This window comes from Leuciscus leuciscus (assembly GCF_965113295.1).
Source record: "Leuciscus leuciscus genome assembly, chromosome: 19".
NCBI classification, from domain to species: Eukaryota; Metazoa; Chordata; class Actinopteri; order Cypriniformes; family Leuciscidae; genus Leuciscus; species Leuciscus leuciscus.
Genome location: NC_138743.1, coordinates 16,306,733 through 16,324,974, shown reverse-complemented (window position 1 = coordinate 16,324,974; position 18,242 = coordinate 16,306,733). Strand labels below are relative to the sequence as shown.

Below are 18,242 nucleotides of genomic sequence, written 5' to 3'. Positions count from 1 at the left end.
AGAAATGTGTCAGAACAGCAAACGAAAACTCTGGGAGCGTAAACGAAAACTTCAGAAGCGTAAATGAAATCTCTGGAAGCGCATTTGTAAGTTCAGATCAGCGAACGAAATATGAGAAATAGTTAGCAAAACATGCAGTGTATTAAAAATGAAGTCAAAAAATTTGCCTGCGATTTATTCTTTTTCAGTTTCAAAGATATTTTATTCAGTTTCAATTTATATTTTAATTAGTTTCTTGAAAAGCTACGTTCATTATTATTGGAACAAAATTAATTCCATACGGGAACACTTCCCATGAATCCTGATGTACTTGTTGCATCATAAGAAGGATGGCGTCTACGCTAATATTAGTCTCTCTGTTTATCCCGAGGTTTACCGCAGTCCGCCGGATCCAGGCCGTATCCAGATCTGATGAAGGACCTGCGCCTGGACGCGACGACAACGCAATCCTGAAGTGTCAACTAATCTCTCCCCTGTGAAGGCCTCCTTCCCTTCCCTTTACCTCTGTACAGATAAAACGTTGTCGGGATAATTCCGGTCCACGTGTATGGAAGTAGAATAATGTCAAATGTTTTTGAAATAAAAAGCCTGTTGAATTGCACTACTTGAAAAAAAAATAGGCATTGCATTAACCATGCTTTCATTTTAATGCATTGTATTTTTAGTGCTTACATTTTTATGGGCTGAAATTCAACATGGTTGAATATTTAAGCTGTGAATATTTCAATTAAAAACATTTCAAACACCTTTTCATTATTAAAAATGCAATAATCCATATTCACCTTTCATATTTCACTTCCAAAATATTCAAACTGTTTAAAAATACAACCAATAATTCAACAGGCAATTTTCGGTCCATTTTATTTCGCTTTGCAAATTCGCTTCCACAAATTCAGTGGTTCAAATTCGACAGTAAATTCAACATTGACGTCCAGGAACTGCAGGAAAAGCAGTAGATTGCCGAGCATACTCTCCATCTGCTGTTAGTCTACCTCACCATCAGATGGTGCAAAAATGCTTGTTGAAGACCAGCAACAGTTAGAACAAGTCATTCATTCATAAAACTCATTTACAGCAATGTAAGTGTATTTGTGATTATTATGACGGCTGTTTTATGTTAAATTCAGTGTCTCGGTTAGTTTTCCTGTGTAGCCTACATGCATCTTTCTCTACCGTGAACGAGATTATAATGTTATTCCCCGATGCGGATATACAGATCCAATGTTACATTTTTGAGGTTGACATATATTTCTCTTGGTTGTTTAGTTGCCTTAACTTTATATTGTGGTGATGTGCTGCATGCAGGCTATTAGGGTTTCCCTCAATACTTAAGGATTCCCCTGCTGGACATATACAACGCTTAACGTAGCTTAATGGACTACAGTGATGTAAAAGACCAAACTCGCAGGCAAACAGATGGACTCAGAATAACGCGCAAAGCTTAATGCTGAGCGTTTCCCAGTGATAGATTGGCATACAGATGGCTTGATGTTGGACATTCGCACATTTAGGGACCGTCTCTAAAGTGTATACGACTTTGGTATACACGTTTCTAACTCCGATAGCATTTGAATAGAACGACTTGGTCATAAAACCAACTGTAAAGTGTTCATTTAGTGTCAGGCATAATGCGCACTCTTTGGATTTTTGATATTTATTCAAATAAATTTAAGTTTGCTATTGAAGTTAGAAACGTGTATGCCAATGTTGTATGCAACTTTAAAGACGGTCCCTAAATGTGCGAATGTCCAATGTCAAGCCAATTTTTACATTTATTCATTTAGCAGACGCTTTTATCCAAAGCGATTTACAGTTAAACTAACAATAGGAGGACAATATGCAAGTGCTGTGACAGTTTAAGCTAATGCAATACACGTAAGCATACTATATATATATGTGTTGATTTTATGCCAGTATATCACGAAACGCTCAGCATGAAACTTTGCGCGTTAAGTTCATATTCTGAGTCCATCTTCTTGCCTGTAGCCTATATAATAGCCTACAGCCTACTTCCCTAATAAGGTGCAAGATTGGTCTTTCATATCACTATCAACGGAAGGGAAATCCTTGAGTATGAGGTATTGAGGGAAACCGATTATAATCCTGTTCATGGTAGAGAAAGCTGATGACATGTAGAATACACAGGGAAAGTAACAATGAAGTTATTGAATGAAACATAAACACAGCTTTTGTGTGTTTATCATCTTTTCCGCATGTACTGACACAGATAATCATTTTCATTTTATGAATGAATGTCTTCGTCAGCAACAAGCGCTTTTGCACCATCTGATGGTGAGGTCGACTAACAGCAGATGGAGAGTATGCTCGGCAATCTACTGCTTTTCCTGCAGTTCCTGGACGTCAATGTTGAATTTACTGTCGAATTTGAACCACTGAATTTGTGGAAGCGAATTTGCAAAGCGAAATAAAATGGACCGAAAATTGCCTGTTGAATATTATTGGTTGTATTTTTAAACAGTCTGAATATTTTGGAAGTGAAATATGAAAGGTGAATATGGATTATTGAATTTTTAATAATGAAAAGGTGTTTGAAATGTTTTTAATTGAAATATTCACAGCTTAAATATTCAACCATGTTGAATTTCAGCCCATAAAAATGTAAGCACTAAAAATACAATGCATTAAAATGCAAGCATGGTTAATGCAATGCCTATTTTTTTTCAAGTAGTGCAATTCAACAGGCTTTTTATTTAAAAAACATTTGACATTATTCTACTTCCATACACGTGGCTACGCGGAAGCGATAAAAAATTCTGTATTATAAATCAAAATTCATAATGTATTATAAACCTCATCAAAAAGATCTTAATTTGTGTTACAAAGATGAACGGAAGATTTAGGGGTTTGGAACAACATGAGGGTGAGTAATTATTGACAGAATTTTCATTTTTGGCAGAACTATCCCATTTAAGTGTCCTCAACTAAACAAGCCAAAGGCAACAGTGGCAAGGAATCTAAACTCCATCAGGTGACAGAATGGAGAAAAAAACCTTAAGAGAAACCAGGCTCAGTCAGGGGACTAGTCCTCTTATGGCTAAACTAAACTTATTAAGTGCATGGCATCAGCGCTATATGTTCATACCCTGTATTCCTGAATCCTCCTCTTAGATTCCTCAAGCTGATGCTGGAGGTCCCCAACTATCTCCTTATATTTGGCATAACGTTGTTCCACCATTTCTCTCTGCCTCTGTGACTCCTGAAATCACATAAGCCAACCATGATATCTGCCTCAGAGGGAGGTTAAATCTTGACCAAAACATCACCTATGATCCAACCTCGAGATCCTTGAAGTTTTCCAGCAGACTGAGTTTCTCAGGAACTGACTCCAGATGATCCAAGGCCAGCCTGGTGCTCTGGAAAAGAAGAATATTTTGTCATTTATATTTATTTCATTTCAGTTCTCAAATCCTAGTCTTTGAGAATTGCGCTTTGTCGATTGCTAAGTCAATGGAATGAGTGCATCTCCTAGAAGAGGCAAGGGTCAATTTCTGACAGCAGCGTGTTCTTGTGCCAAGCAGTAATGATGTAAATAGACGGAGCTGTGAGTAAAGGCTGAAGGTTTTCAGGAGCTAATTAAATGTTCGTCAGCCAGCCATAGCACATAATGGTGATTGATATGGTAGACGTCAGATAGCTTTTTTTCAAACTGTATAAATACTGCTGAGTCGATATAGGCGTCAATACTTTTAACAAACGACGGCATATTTTTTAGCCAAGTAATGATTTGTAATTCAGACATTTAACAGAAATCGTTATGCTTCTGCAAATAGTGTACTAAGGTCTGGAACATTTCAGAAATGTAACTTTGCAGACAGAATATTCTGTACTAAAGCACAGAAAGAGACCCTTTCTTTGCTTTGGTACAGAATATTCTGTCTACAAACTCAGCTTTACAATGTAAACTAGATTTGCATTTCAGAAGTGCTTTCAAGTCACCAGAAGAATAGTATTGTAGCTATATGTATGTAGTTCTATGTAAATGAATTGTAGCATAAACAAAGATAAATTATAACAGAACTTTGCACGTTTAATGTAAAATTTGCAATCTATTCAAACACATTTCAGAGGAAAAAATATATAGTTAACAATAATTAACTGCATAAGTGTGCTGAACTAATATTTCGTTGAAGCACCCTTTGTTAGTTTATTTAGATAGGAGTCTATCAGCTTGGTACATCTTGAATTGAGAATATTTTCCCACTCTTTTTTTTTTTGCAAAAACATTCCAGATCTGTTAAACTGTGAGGCCATCTTCTGTGTATGGCCCTCTTCAGATCCCCCACAGATTTTCTGTACGATTCAGATTTGGGCTTTGGCTGGACCATTCCAAAACATTCAACTTTTTTTGCTGAAACCATTCTTTTGTTGATTTCGATGTGTGTTTTGGATCATTGTCATGCTGAGTTTCTCTTCATTTTCAGCTTTCTAGCAGAAGCCAGAAGGTTTTGTGCCAAAACTGGCTGGTACTTGGAGCTTTTCATGATTCCCTCCACCCAGGGATAGATTATGACTTGCAAAGGCCCTTCAGTTCTTTCCTTTAGTGCAAAGTGGAGGTTATGATGATCGTGAATATTACAACCATTCTCACTCACGAGGCATCAAATCTCATAGTGAACTGAAAATATGTTTAAACTTTGTAAACTTTGGCAAAGTATCCGTCAGACAAAATAATCAGAAAGCGCGATATGGCCTTAGTGCCCTTATCAAATCGGGAAAGGCTGAAGTATTAGAATACTTAATAATACTTAATTATTAGAACGGCACACTTTGTTCACGAGATCAGCTTGTGATTCAGGGCCCTATCTTGCACCCAGCGCAATTGACTTTGTACACCGACGCATGTATCATTCCTATTTTGCACCCGCGCAAAGCGGACTTTTCCCTCCTCAGACGCACGTCGGTAAGTTAGGAAATACACTTGCGCTCCCGGGGCGGTTCAGCGCAAAGAGGAGGCGTGTTCCGGCGCAAACGTTCCTTCATGCTATTTTGCAGGTTTAGAAAACAATTGCGCCACTAACCAGGAAAAAATTGTTTAAAGTCAGTGGCGCGTTGCGCATGTTATTCATATGCTATTTTAAGGGCGCATGCTTGGCCATAATCAATGTAGCGTGTGCACAACGCGCACTTTGATTCTCTAATCTACACAGAAGCAGCAGTTTTCATTTTTGCAAATCATACATTATTACGATAGATAGATAGATAGATAGATAGATAGATAGATAGATAGATAGATAGATAGATAGATAGATAGATAGATAGATAGATAGATAGATATAGCCTGGATGCCAGCCGAACTTAGCCCCGCCCACAACATTTTTTGGTCGGGAAGTTCGGTCTGGACTCGTTCTGTTGAGGAGCTATTATGCCCGAACAAAAATTGTTCGGACCAATCAAATTGTCAGGGCGGGCTTTATACGATGATGGACAGATGAGCAACGTAACGTAATCATCCACGTCACCAACGAGCGCTTGGGTTGAATTCGTTTACAACACAGATGACTGCCGCTGGAGAATTGTTATTTCACGAGTTCACACTTACAAATAAGTCAGATAGAATAAATGCATATTTGGCGTGCTGTCCGAGGAGAGGGCGGGCTCGGTATTCGGCCCGAACCCAAAGTGCTCCCCCCGTATTCCAGGCTGTGGAAGAACAGGCCGAGAGTGAGTGGAGGGATGCTGAAAACTGTCATGGAATGTTAGGTGAGTTGACAAAGTGAATAAATATATGCTTCCTCTCATGCTGATAGTGTAGACCAGACGGTCATTGTTTGATGACAAGTTGATTGGATTGATTATTTGAACGTGCTCCTCTCGAACTTTGTTTATAAAACATTATGTGTAGATACCGCCATCGCGTCTGTTATAGAAGATATCGACAGCGCATTCATTTTAAAAGAGGAACAGAGAACCACGATCAAGACATTTGTCGATCGGAAACGGAACAGAGAACCACGATCAAGACATTTGTCGATCGGAAACATGAATGAAAAACATACATCACTTACTCCGTTGCTCTGATTGGTTATAGGTCTATCCAATTGAGTGCAGAGGCATTTTCCTTCCTGGTTCGGTTGAAACACTCCCCATAATCAAAGCTCAATGGAGCAGTATCAGACTCACATTCTGACTAGAATCTGAGTATGACGACGTCAGGCAAAGAAAGAAAGAAAGAAAGAAAGAAAGAAAGAAAGAAAGATAGATAGATAGATAGATAGATAGATAGATAGATAGATAGATAGATAGATAGATAGACAATTTATTATAAAAGCATACATCTAGCTTACACATTTACCCAAATTATCTTACGCCTGTTTAACCGAAGTTAATTTGGGTGGGTTTCTCCATCCCCAATGTCCCTGACGAGAACGTCAGTCTCCTCGGCTGTGAACCGCTCCTGGCAAATCCGCCGTTATAATAGAAATCCGCTTTAGAACAAGCGCGCCTGCTCTTAAAGGGAATGTGAGATGACGCTCTGATTGGTTTATTTCACGTTACGCCCAAACCACACGTATGAATAATGAAGCTACTTCAGACCAACCCATTTTAGATTTGCGCCGGGCGCAAGAGGCATTTATCCCGCCGGGAAAATAGCAACAGCGCCCAAGACCCGCCCACAAAGTAACTTGCGCTTAGGCCTGTCGCGATAGTCAATAAATCAATTAATCGCACGATAAAAAAAATGAGCTCGATATTTTTTCCGGCCGCGATAATTCCATTTGCATGCTTGTTTGTTTTCCTCGTCTCTCTCTCTACCAAAGAGACTGGATGACCACTCTCGGTGCCTTAGCGTATAGGAGAAGTGTGAACCCTCTTGTCAGTTGCATGGTCTTTGTGTGAGAAAGCGGGACTGCTTGCGGCGACTGCCGGGAGAGAGAGAAGACGCTAGTTGTGAGTTGGAGAAAAAAAAAAGAAAAAGATGGAATTGGTTTCAAAGCCAAACGCGACAGCTGCCGGTGTGGGAGCACTTCGAATTCAAACCGAATGATCGTGGTGAACCACTTAACCTGAGCGAGCCGGTATGTCGAGCCCGATCTCATGAAAATGCGTATCGTGCCATTTATACGCCCAAAATAGTTTTTGCGTGCATATGATACGCACTTTATGGCGTGTAATACGCACACACTCCTCACCCCTAAAGGCCAATTTATACTTCTGCGTCGAGTGTACGCCATAGTGTACGTCGTAGGCTACGCACGTAGGCGACGCCGTCGTGAGCATTTATACTTCTGCGAATGTCTGTGTTGCTCTGCAGTTACACCGCCGAAACGCTAGTTGGCGCGGGTGGGTTTTAATGTTCCACTGTGTTTACATTCCTCGCGGCTGTTTTGAGTTTAGGTTTCTACGAGCAATGGCAACTGAAGGAGTCATACAGATGGCTGTATTTCCGCACTTCTTCAAGCAATCTCTCGGTCACTTGGTCTATTTCCATGGCTCTTCACTGATCTTCGGAATTTAAAAATGGCGGGCGGGCGGTGCAGAGTGCAGAAGATCATTCCGGAAATGCGTAGGTGGAAACGCGATGCTATCCAGCCGACCAATCACAGATCTTGCGGTCCGCGTCGCCGCGACTCGTAGTTACATTTTTGAGGAGGTGCGCGTCAGGGTACGGCGAAGGGTACGACGTATGGTACACGTCAATGCGTATGCTACGCCGTACCTTCTACGCGCACCCGACGCAGAAGTATAAATTGGCCTTAATCCTAACCAAGTATTTTCAGTGCGTAGCATATACACGCAATAAACTGTGTCTCCGTCTTCCCGACAGTAGGCTACACAATCACTCAGACGTTTAGTCGACAAAGTAACAGTGCAAAACGGTGTGATATGGCCTGTTGAGGCTTGTTTTTATTTGTTTACGGCAGTTTTGCCTGTTATGGAATGTATCACTATTTATGTCTGAGCCTAATGTTTAATATTTTTTGAAGTGCAATTTTGTTTACATCCATTTTATTTATTGTTTTTGGTATTTATTCAAGTGAATTTTTTTGTTAACAGATACTGAGAGTCCATTGCTTTTATTGTTTTTGGTTTTTTTGTTCATTTTTTGTGGATATTTAAAATGTTTTCCATTTTCAATGTTTAATATTCTTTAGAAATAAAAGTTTATAGATCTTTGAAAAGGTGTAGCTGCATTATTATGCCATTATCATTATATTAGATGAAAATGGTCTCAGAACGACAATATTATCGTTTATCGCAATAATTTCTTGGACAATTTATCGTCCAGCAAAATTTGTTATCGTGACAGGCCTACTTGCGCTTTGCGCTTGACACTTGCGTTTCAGATCGTTAAAATAGGGCCCTCAGTGTTTTCAGAGCAGCTCGGGTCACAATAAATGCAGTAAACTCCATCTCTACATGTGCTGTCAGTTTAATGCACATTTGGGAATGCAACGGCACAAGTTAAGGCCAATTCACACTGCACCGACAGACTGTAACGGACACTACGTCGGATTTTGTAGGATTAGTGTGTTATCCCTATCAGTGTTTGTAGGCATCTGTTGTAGTTGTGACTGTTAGCATTGGTTGCCATCTGTTGGTGCAGTGTGAATTGGCCTTTAAAGGCAGGGTAGATTTGTTCCAGAATTTTTTTTATGTTGGTTGAAAGTCTCTTCACTACGGTGACGCATTGCTGCCACATACATATTATTTTTTCCCCTCAATTATGTCAGTAATAACGAGATCTTATGTCGTTTTAACGACATCTTTTCTCGTAATACAGGATCTTATGTCGTTAAAACGACATCTTTTCTCGTAATAACGAGATCTTGTGTCGTTAAAACGACATCTTTTTCTCGTAATGACGAGATCTTATGTCGTTAAAACGACATCTTTTTGTCGTAATAACGAGATCTTATGTCGTTAAAACGACATCTTTTTGTCGTAATAACGAGATGCTATGTCGTTAAAACGACCTTTTTTTTGCCCTTATAAGGACATGTGTAGTCATGTGCAAAATATGCCTTTATCCACATAAAATTGACAGCCTATCGCGCCTTTATCACACGTTCAAAAAGCTTAAGCAAATAGTAGCAGCCCCCAATCATGCAAAATTAATCAATGAGGCCCTTTTTTGAAAATATATTTTATATAGGCCTATAAGTTATTTTTTTTATATGATATATTAGGCTATATATGAAGAGTTCAGATGCAAAAGCCTCTAAATGCCATATGAAATTTTCTTATAGAATGATCATTTTTAACAAGCTTGTATATTTAAGTTCAGTAATTTCACTTAAATGAGAATTAATAGGTAATCTTCATTGCCATTTAAGTGAAATTGTTGAATTTAAATATACGAGCTTGATAAAAATTATCATTCTATAAGAAAATTTCAGATGGCATTTAGAGGCTTTTGCATCTGAACTCTTCATATATATATATATATAAGATTTATTTTTGTTAATAGGCTACATCTTCATTACCTAGAGATATAATTAAACAAAAAGTAGTCAAAACACATCTAACAGAATATAGCCTAAGTTGTTTATTTTTTACAACATTGTGTTCTTATTTTGTTTAATTAACGAAATGTCAATCTTCGTCTTTATAACAGAAGATACAATACAATACAAAAATCTTCAAGATGTATAACGGATTGTCACCTTATAAACAGTCCTTTGGAATGGAATAATAAACCCTTATAATAAAGAAAAAGCTTCAGTGATAAAGATCAAATGCTGTACACACAGAAAAGCAGATGAGCCCAGAATATGAACGCAATGCATTTAATTATAGCCTACGTTAAGCGTTTTCCTCCCATAGCTTTTTTGGTTAATTATAACTCTAGGTAATGAAGATATATAGCCTATTAACAAAAATAAATCTTATATATAATAGGCCTATATAACACTTTTTTTTTTTTTTTTAAGGGCCTCATTGATTAATTTAGCATAATTGGGGGCTGCTACTATTTGCTTAAGTTTTTTGAACGTGTGATAAAGACGCGATAGGCTGTCAATTTTATGTGGATAAAGGCATATTTTGTACATGACTACACGTCCTTATAAGTCGTTTTAACGACATAGCATCTCGTTATTACGAGAAAAAGATGTCGTTTTAACTACATAAGATCTCGTTATTACGAGAAAAGATGTCGTTAAAACGACATAAGATCTCGTTATTACGAGAAAAAATGTCGTTTTAACGACATAAGATCTCGTTATTACGAGATAATTGAGGGAAAAAAAGAATATGTATGTGGCAGCAATGCGTCACCGTACTTCACATCCTGATAGCGATCACCAAGTTAAGTGGTCTAAATGTATTTATATGTATACATGTCTGTGGAAGGCGTATGACCATAAAATGTTTGTCCGAATGCAATGATACAATGTCCTACCTGCCCGTCAACATACAGTATGTATTTCTATATCTCCGTGCACCCTGCTTGCGCAGACATCACACGTCATCAGCGCGTTTCATGTTATGAGTTAGACAGACGTCAGTCATCGTCCGAGCACCGCAACCGTAACAGCAGCCACCTTTTACAGTTACTGTAATTTGTTAGAGATGGAAACCCATGATGTTATACTCGGAGCGGCTCGTGACTCCAATTTATGCAATTTAATTCAATGGCAACATTCAATGCTGAAATAAATCTGCAGCAGTCAGGTACAGGTCAGTGCTCTTTAAGTTGTTTATATTCATTATTATTATAATGTTATATGCTTTGGGACATGAGGTAATTTAAAGATAGTTCACCCAAAAATGAAAATTCTGTCAATTACTCACCCCCATGTCGATCCAAACCCGTAAGACCTTTGATGAAATCCGAGAGCTTTCTGACCCCTCCATAGACAGCAATTTAACTACCACTTTCAAGGCCCAGAAAGGGAGTAAAGACATCTTTAAATAGTCCATGTGACTACAGTGGTTCAACCTTAATTTTATGAAGCGACGAGAATACTTTTTTGTACACAAAAAAAAACTACTTTATTCAACAATTTCTTCTCTTCCATATCACTCGCGTTCATGAGAGCACCACGATGCATGCATACATTTAACATTTGTGCTGGCTACTGTATACAGGCCACCAGGGAACCAAACAGACTTTAATCAAAGAATTTGCTGATTTTCTATCAGAGTAAGTACTGGCTGTAGATAAAGTCCTAATTGTTGGTGATTTTAATATCCATGTAGATAATGAAAAAGACTCATTGGGATTGGCATTTAGAGACATTCTTTAGAATTCTTTAGAACTCTATTGGAGTTAGACAACACGTGTCAGGACCTACTCATTGTCGTAATCATACTTTAGATCTAATATTGGCACATGGAATCAATGTTGAGGCCGTTGAAATTCTGCAGCAGAGCGATGACATCTCAGATCATTATCTAGTAAAGTCAAGTCAAGTCACCTTCATTTATAAAGCGCTTTTAACAATATAGATTGTTTCAAAGGAGCTTTACAGTGATAATAGGAAATTAAAGTAACAGAGATTGTTTTGGCTTTAAAGCAGCTCTAGAATAAAGTTATTGTCCAGCTAAAGTTAGTTTTGATTGATTCACTTCCGTCGCAACGATCATTAGTTATTAACTTAGGATCATTAGAACGATCATTAGGCCGCTAACACGACACCGTCCTAACAGAAAACCCTCAAGTTCTCTGCGCAAACTTTAAAAACGCAAACCTGTGAGAACGCTGATGGCGTGCACATGCGTATTACGTCTTTAGTCTATAGGTATGCACGTTTGAATATATATGTGCGCAGGCGTGTAGTCCTTCTTTACAAACCAACCCTCAACAAACTACTTGTCTGGCCTTAAAATGTATAATACAAAAATTTGTATCGCTTCCGCATAGCCATGTGAACCGGAATTATCCCGACAACGTTTTATCTGTACAGAGGTAAAGGGAAGGGAAGGAGGCCTTCACAGGGGAGAGACTAGTGGAGAGAGAGAATAGTCCACGATTTAAAAAAATTATCTTGCATCACAATAAATGTATTGTGATTGTCAAAACATTTTAGTAACTAAACAGAATTTTATTAGGTTTAGTGACAACATGTTACAATGTTTATATGGTACAATTTCTGGTAAGCTACGTTTTTTATTATTGCTTGAAACAAATTTCAGGATTTCAATTCAGTTCAATTCTTGTGATTTGATTTATTGGAGTATTAGTTAAGGATAAAAATAACTCAAATTAAATATAATGCATTTTTTATTATAATAACAACAACTTTATTTAATGATATAAGTAAAAATATAATAACTATGTAATATAGAACACATATTTAGCTAAATACTCTCTATAGCTCTTTTTTTCTACTATAGCCTATTATGGTCATTAAATGGCTTTCCTGAGGTAAATGTTATGTGACATAATTGTTCTCAAGCTGTTTTACCTCTTTCCGCGGCTGAAAAACACTGATTGATCGATATTATGTATGAGGAATATACATTTCGTTAAGTTGTACTGTTTCTTTTAAAGGGATACTCCACCGATTTTTCATATTAAACTATGTTATTCCCTTAACTAAGATGAGTTGATACATACCTCTCTCGTCTCAGTGTGTGCACTAAATCGCTCTGTCTTGCGGCGAAACTTTGTTAGCACTTAGCTTAGCCCAGTTCATTCAATATGGGCCAAGCAGAGAAGCTACCAAACACCTCCACGTTTTCCCTATTTAAATACAGTTACTCGCGTAGTGTAACTCGACCTAGGACGGTGACACAAAACAAAACGTTGCGCTTTTCTAAGCGTGTAAAATGGATAACTATATTGTATGGCGGAATACCATAGCAAGTGCTTGTAAGCACTCCGACTTGGCGTAGTAATATCTTCACTCGTGAAAAATCCTCTCACCGGCCCACGCTCCCTCTAGTGAAGATATTACTGCGCCAAGTCGAAGTGCTAAACTAAGACAAGCAATACCCACACAATGTGTTTGTTGAAAATATCTATACTAATAATAATAAATTAAAAGTAGAAAATGTGTATTGTTTTGCTGTATTTTTCTCTAAATTAGTCAAAGCTTCTTTGGCTTCCTTGAAACCCACATATGTTCCAGATGATGATAGGCATCTTGCCTGTATTGATCACCAGAGGTGTGGACTCGAGTCATGTGACTTGGACTCGAGTCAGACTCGAGTCATGAATTTGATGACTTCAGACTCGACTCGACAAAATGTACAAAGACTTGCAACTCGACTTGGACTTTAACATCAATGACTCGTGACTTCACTTGGACTTGCGCCTTTTGACTCGAGAAGACTTGCTACTTCCCATGAAAACTGGGGAAAAAAATGTCCACACGGCCGCGCCGCTCTCAGTTTATCTGCATCTGTGAAAAAAATGTGCACCAGCTGTATGCATGCAGCGAGCGCGCGCGCTGCCTGCACGACATCCAATCACTGTAGTCCCACGTTGTTTTGATTCGACAGCATATAACGCCCGTTTCACACAAACTCCGTTTGCAGTGCGTATGCGCCAGCGGTGCGTATTTTTTTCCGTACCCATGTTAACAGGTTAGAGCTTTCACACTGCACGCGGTTGCAGTCCGTCGATCCGTTCCAGGTGCGGTGCGTATACAGCAGTGCCGCGATCGTTTCCGCACCGAGTCTATTTCTGCTGTGCTGCACATGTGCTGCACGCGCTGAATTAAAGTGACAGCGCATGTTTCGTGGTCAAAATGAACACAGATTGACCTAAAAATTTAGTAATTTCACCATAAACGCGATTAATTAAATAAAATGTAGTAATCTCACCATAAATGTATTTAATTAAATACTATTTTCACTTTAAGACCAGGGTAAAGCAAGGAAAACTACAATTTACCTCAACAAGGCGACATAATGAACGACACTCGTCTCATTCGTGGAGGTGGAAAAACATGTTCCTTGTGACATGCGAGATTTATTGTATTAATTTAAATATAAAATAAAAGACATGAGAGTCGGCTGTTTTTTTATACAAGTAGCCTACATGGTTAAATATTTGACCAATTGCTTTAGGAACTTAATATAAGTAGAAGTAATGCATTGAATAATAGGCCTACGTTGTTTAAATTGTGTTTAAACGTGCATACGTCTATTAAAGAGTGTATATGTGTAAAGAGAATCGCAATGCTGAGACGTTAAGACCGGGGTAGCCTAAATCAAGGGAAAATACATATTTCAACAAGGCAACATAACACTCGTCTCATTCGTGGAGGTGGAAAAACAAGTTCTTTGTGACATGCGAGATTTATTGTATAAAGATTTAAATTATGCAAAAGAAAGAGTATGAGTCTGCTGTTTTTGTCAATTTTAAGTTTTAATTTAAAATGTAGGCTATGCGATTTTAATATAAGTACATGGTTAAATATTTTACCACTTGCTTGAGCAACTTAATATATAATTATATAAGAGTAATGCATTAAATAATACGTTGTTTAAATTGTATTTAAACGTGAATACGTCTATTAAAGAGTGTATACGTGTGTACAAAGAGAATCGCAATGCTGACAATTTTTTTTTTAAATAAAAGATGCTAATAACTTCTGGATTTGAAATACAAATAGTGAGTATGTATTTGTGGTACAGCCGCGGATCACGCACTGCAAACGCAGCATATGTGAAAGCACTATTGCGCGTGCTGGTCTTGCACCGCATACGCACTGCAACACGCATTCCAATTAATTTAAATATAAAATAAAAGACATGAGAGTCGGCTGTTTTTTTATACAAGTAGCCTACATGGTTAAATATTTGACCAATTGCTTTAGGAACTTAATATAAGTAGAAGTAATGCATTGAATAATAGGCCTACGGATAACCAAGATGGCGGCGCGAGTACATCGCGAGGCTCGCGGTCTCTCCAGATTCTGCAATTTAGCAGTATTTTTACTGATTGACTCTCCTCTCCCTCCTCACACCTGCCTCCATTTTGTTATTTGCAATACTATAATGTTCATTTGCACTGCTGACTGTTATTATAGTAACAACTGTTTACATCTGCATCTTGCACTACTACCTTGACTGGAATATGCTCAATTTGCACTGCCGACTGTTTATTTACAGTACCGACTGTTTACATATACATTTGCAATACCGTACTTTAACTGTAATATGCAATTACTTCCACTGCACTTTCACTCGGATAGCTTCTGTCCAAACTTTATTTGCACTACTTTAAATCCATTGTTATACTGCTCATTTTAGCCTAACTTATACATATATCTATTTGTAAAATTCTGTTTATAGTAATAGCCATCTGTATATTATGCTCACATTCTGTTTATAGTAACAGCCATCTGTATATATATTCATAGTACATATCTATCTGTAAAATTCTGTTTATAGTAACAGTCATCTGTATATTATATTCAGTACATATCTATCTGTAAAAATTCTGTTTATAGTAATAGCCATCTGTATATTATATTCAGTACATATCTAGCTGTAAATTCTGTTCACAGTAATAGTTATCTGTATATTATATTCATAGGACAAATCTATCTGTAAATTTTTGTTTATAATAGTATTCAACTCTATATTTATTCAGTACATATCCATGTTCTGCACTTATGGAACCACTGTATATCCTGCACTTGCTGCTATTGCACTTCTGGTTAGACCTAAACTGCATTTCGTTGCCTTGTACCCGTACTTGTGTAATGACAATAAAGTTGAATCTAATCTAATCTAATCTAATCTAATTATATTATCAGGTTGGTCCAGTTTTTCAGAAGTGATAATTTTGAGGAGTGAGGATTTTATTGATGACATGTTTAAAAAGGTTTAGGCTAAAACGACCCATGTCTATTTGAAAGTTAAACTGTTTTGCAATATGAGGTTAATACAATACAGGACTGAAGCTGCATGCTGTGCATTGTTCTAGTGCAATATGCTGTTGAAATACAAGCATTTTTTGTGAAAATTAAATTTTCTGTTTTTTACTGTATTTGATTAATATCATTGTATAAAAAGAGGTTTAAATAAATACAAATCTTACAGACGTACATGATTTGTATAAATTTTATTTCTGTGGTAAGAGGACTTGAAATGACTCGAAACTAAAATGGTAGGACTTTGGACTCGACTTGAGACTTGTTGGCTTTGACTTTTGACTCGACTCGGGACTTGCCTCATCTTTGACTCGACTTGACTCGGGACTCGAGGGCAAAGACTTGAGACTTACTTGTGACTTGCATAACAATGACTTTGTCCCACCTCTGTTGATCACACAACACATGATGGCAGAACTTCTCTGTTGTGTCTTCCCAGTTTTTGACCTTTGAGAATCCACTCCAGTACAACCCGGTTTGCCACTGTCTGCACTGGCTGTAAACAGAAAACAGATGTATAGTAGGTACCAAGGCTGCATGTATAATACTTCATTAGTAAAGAAATTGGCTACTTACTCTACAGATAGTGAGCCACCCGGTCCTTCTGGCCTCGGACATCGCTTCCAATTCACTTTGGGCAAATAAAAAAATCACTTCTAAAACACAGCAGCTAAGCAGGGGCGGCAAGCTGGGATCCTCTGTTACACAGTGAGATACATGTGTCGTCTGAATTATCCAAACTTTCAAGCTGTGGCATGAAAATATCCCAATTGATGCAGCACACACTCTCCTGCTCAGTAGGCATCGCTTGGCACTGATGACATTTATGATACCACCAGCTCTCCATTGCTCTCTGTCTTTCAGAAGCTTGTGGCTGTGGTTGTGTTACAGCATCTTCTCTCTCTTAGTTCATTGTCTGTATATTCTGGTTCGAATAAGTAAGGTTGGGCAAAAAATTGCAATTCATCCTCTATTTCGAAATCTGAAGACATATTTATGAACCATTTTATGTACAGTTTGCATCTTCCTTTGCTTGTAAACACAAGCTTCCGGGTTATATGTCAGAACGCCAGCTCCTGCGTCATCTCCACACGCATGCATTGTAGTGCTCTCTCGAACGCGGATTTCATCGAAAATGTCTTAATTTTTTGTGTTCCGAATATGAACAAAGGTCTTACGGGTTTGGAACAACATGAGGGTGAGTCATTAATGACAGAATATTTTTGTTTGAACTAACCCTTTAACCCCGTCTTGTGACGCTTTACAAACTCTGCAGTAGTCATGTGTTTTGAAGGAGGTGTGGCTTTGGAGACGCTCTGAAGGGAGGGTGGGATCTTATGCTTTCTAAGCTAGCTTGCTATTGCTAGCCACTCTGAAAATTGCCTACCCTACCTTTAACCTTTATTCCATATTTGCATACTTTCCAACATTTTTGTGGACAGACGATTACAGCATTTCACTAGGTTTGTAATGAGATGAGTTTGTAAAATGTTTTCACTAAGTGTTAATCTCATGCAAGAGAATAATTAAGGCAAAAGTATTGTAATTCCCATACTGTAGTGTTAAGTACTTGTAAAGTAAATGTTATTAGAGTCTGAGAGTAAAGGGTGTATGTTTTGACAGTTCTTGACATATTTTAAATCATAAGCATGCGAAAACATACTCTGTTGCTCTCTCTAGGACCTTTTTGTTGGATCATTTAGAATAGTCAATTTAGGCAAAAGAAAAAAGTAATGTCAGGGTGGTGGGCACAGCGCAAATCTCCCAACCATCTTTCTTTCTTTCTTTCTTTCTTTCTTTCTTTCATGCATGTACGATTCTAACTTCAACCTAGGGAAGATAGGAAGTTATTATAATAAAAAGTACTTTTTCCAACACCTTTCATACAAAGAATGAAGCTCGAAGAGTGGTTCAAATAATAGGACAAGACAATCGGATAGGACAAAAGTTCTATAAGAGGTTTGGGGGCCTTTATATAGGGCCCAGCAGTAACAGTGAGTGCCAGTGAGCCCTCTTAGTCCAAGAGCCTTGTTTAAGAGGCCTTGTATTAGCTATGGGATCCATGTATTCAAGCATAAATAAACATTTGTCATCATTGTTGATGGGTTTTCTGTACCAAACTGGATCGCACTGCCTTAAAACCCAGAAAGCCAAGATGATGTCAGAAAATCTTACAAGAACCACTGAGAGTCAATCAGAGTCACTTCAGGTGAAGACATGTCTGTACTTTACAAGAATTATACATTCCTAATTTTCAAATCAGTTAAATGATTATCAGGCTGCATAAATTAGGTCAGCCGGAACCGGGAACACTTCCTATAACACCCGATGTACCCGTTACATCATAAGAAGAATGGCATCTACGCTAAAGTTAGTCTTTCTGCTTATTCCGAGGTTCACTGTAATCAGCCAGATCTGGGCCGTATCCAGATCAGATGGAGGACCTGC

General features: G+C 38.0%; 1 protein-coding gene across 6 annotated transcripts in view; it reads right to left on the bottom strand.

The window, feature by feature from the left end:
- The window catches only part of cep128 (centrosomal protein 128), a gene marked incomplete at its 3' end in the record, with an annotated part of 85,381 nt that overhangs the window by 8,874 nt on the left and 58,265 nt on the right, over positions 1-18,242 (bottom strand). The window contains exons 21-23 of one of the 6 annotated variants that reach the window (XR_014200412.1): positions 16,371-16,492; positions 16,180-16,290; positions 12,876-13,056 (exon numbers count right to left, since the gene is read on the bottom strand). Coding sequence is in view for 3 of the 6 variants with exons in the window: in XM_082148460.1 (XP_082004586.1) it covers positions 3,098-3,217; positions 3,297-3,374 (198 nt within the window). Of the gene's footprint in view, positions 1-3,097; positions 3,218-3,296; positions 3,375-12,874; positions 13,057-15,000; positions 16,493-18,242 lie in introns of those variants that run through there. The other 5 variants (XR_014200413.1, XM_082148459.1, XM_082148460.1 and 2 more) reach the window with 5 other exon arrangements.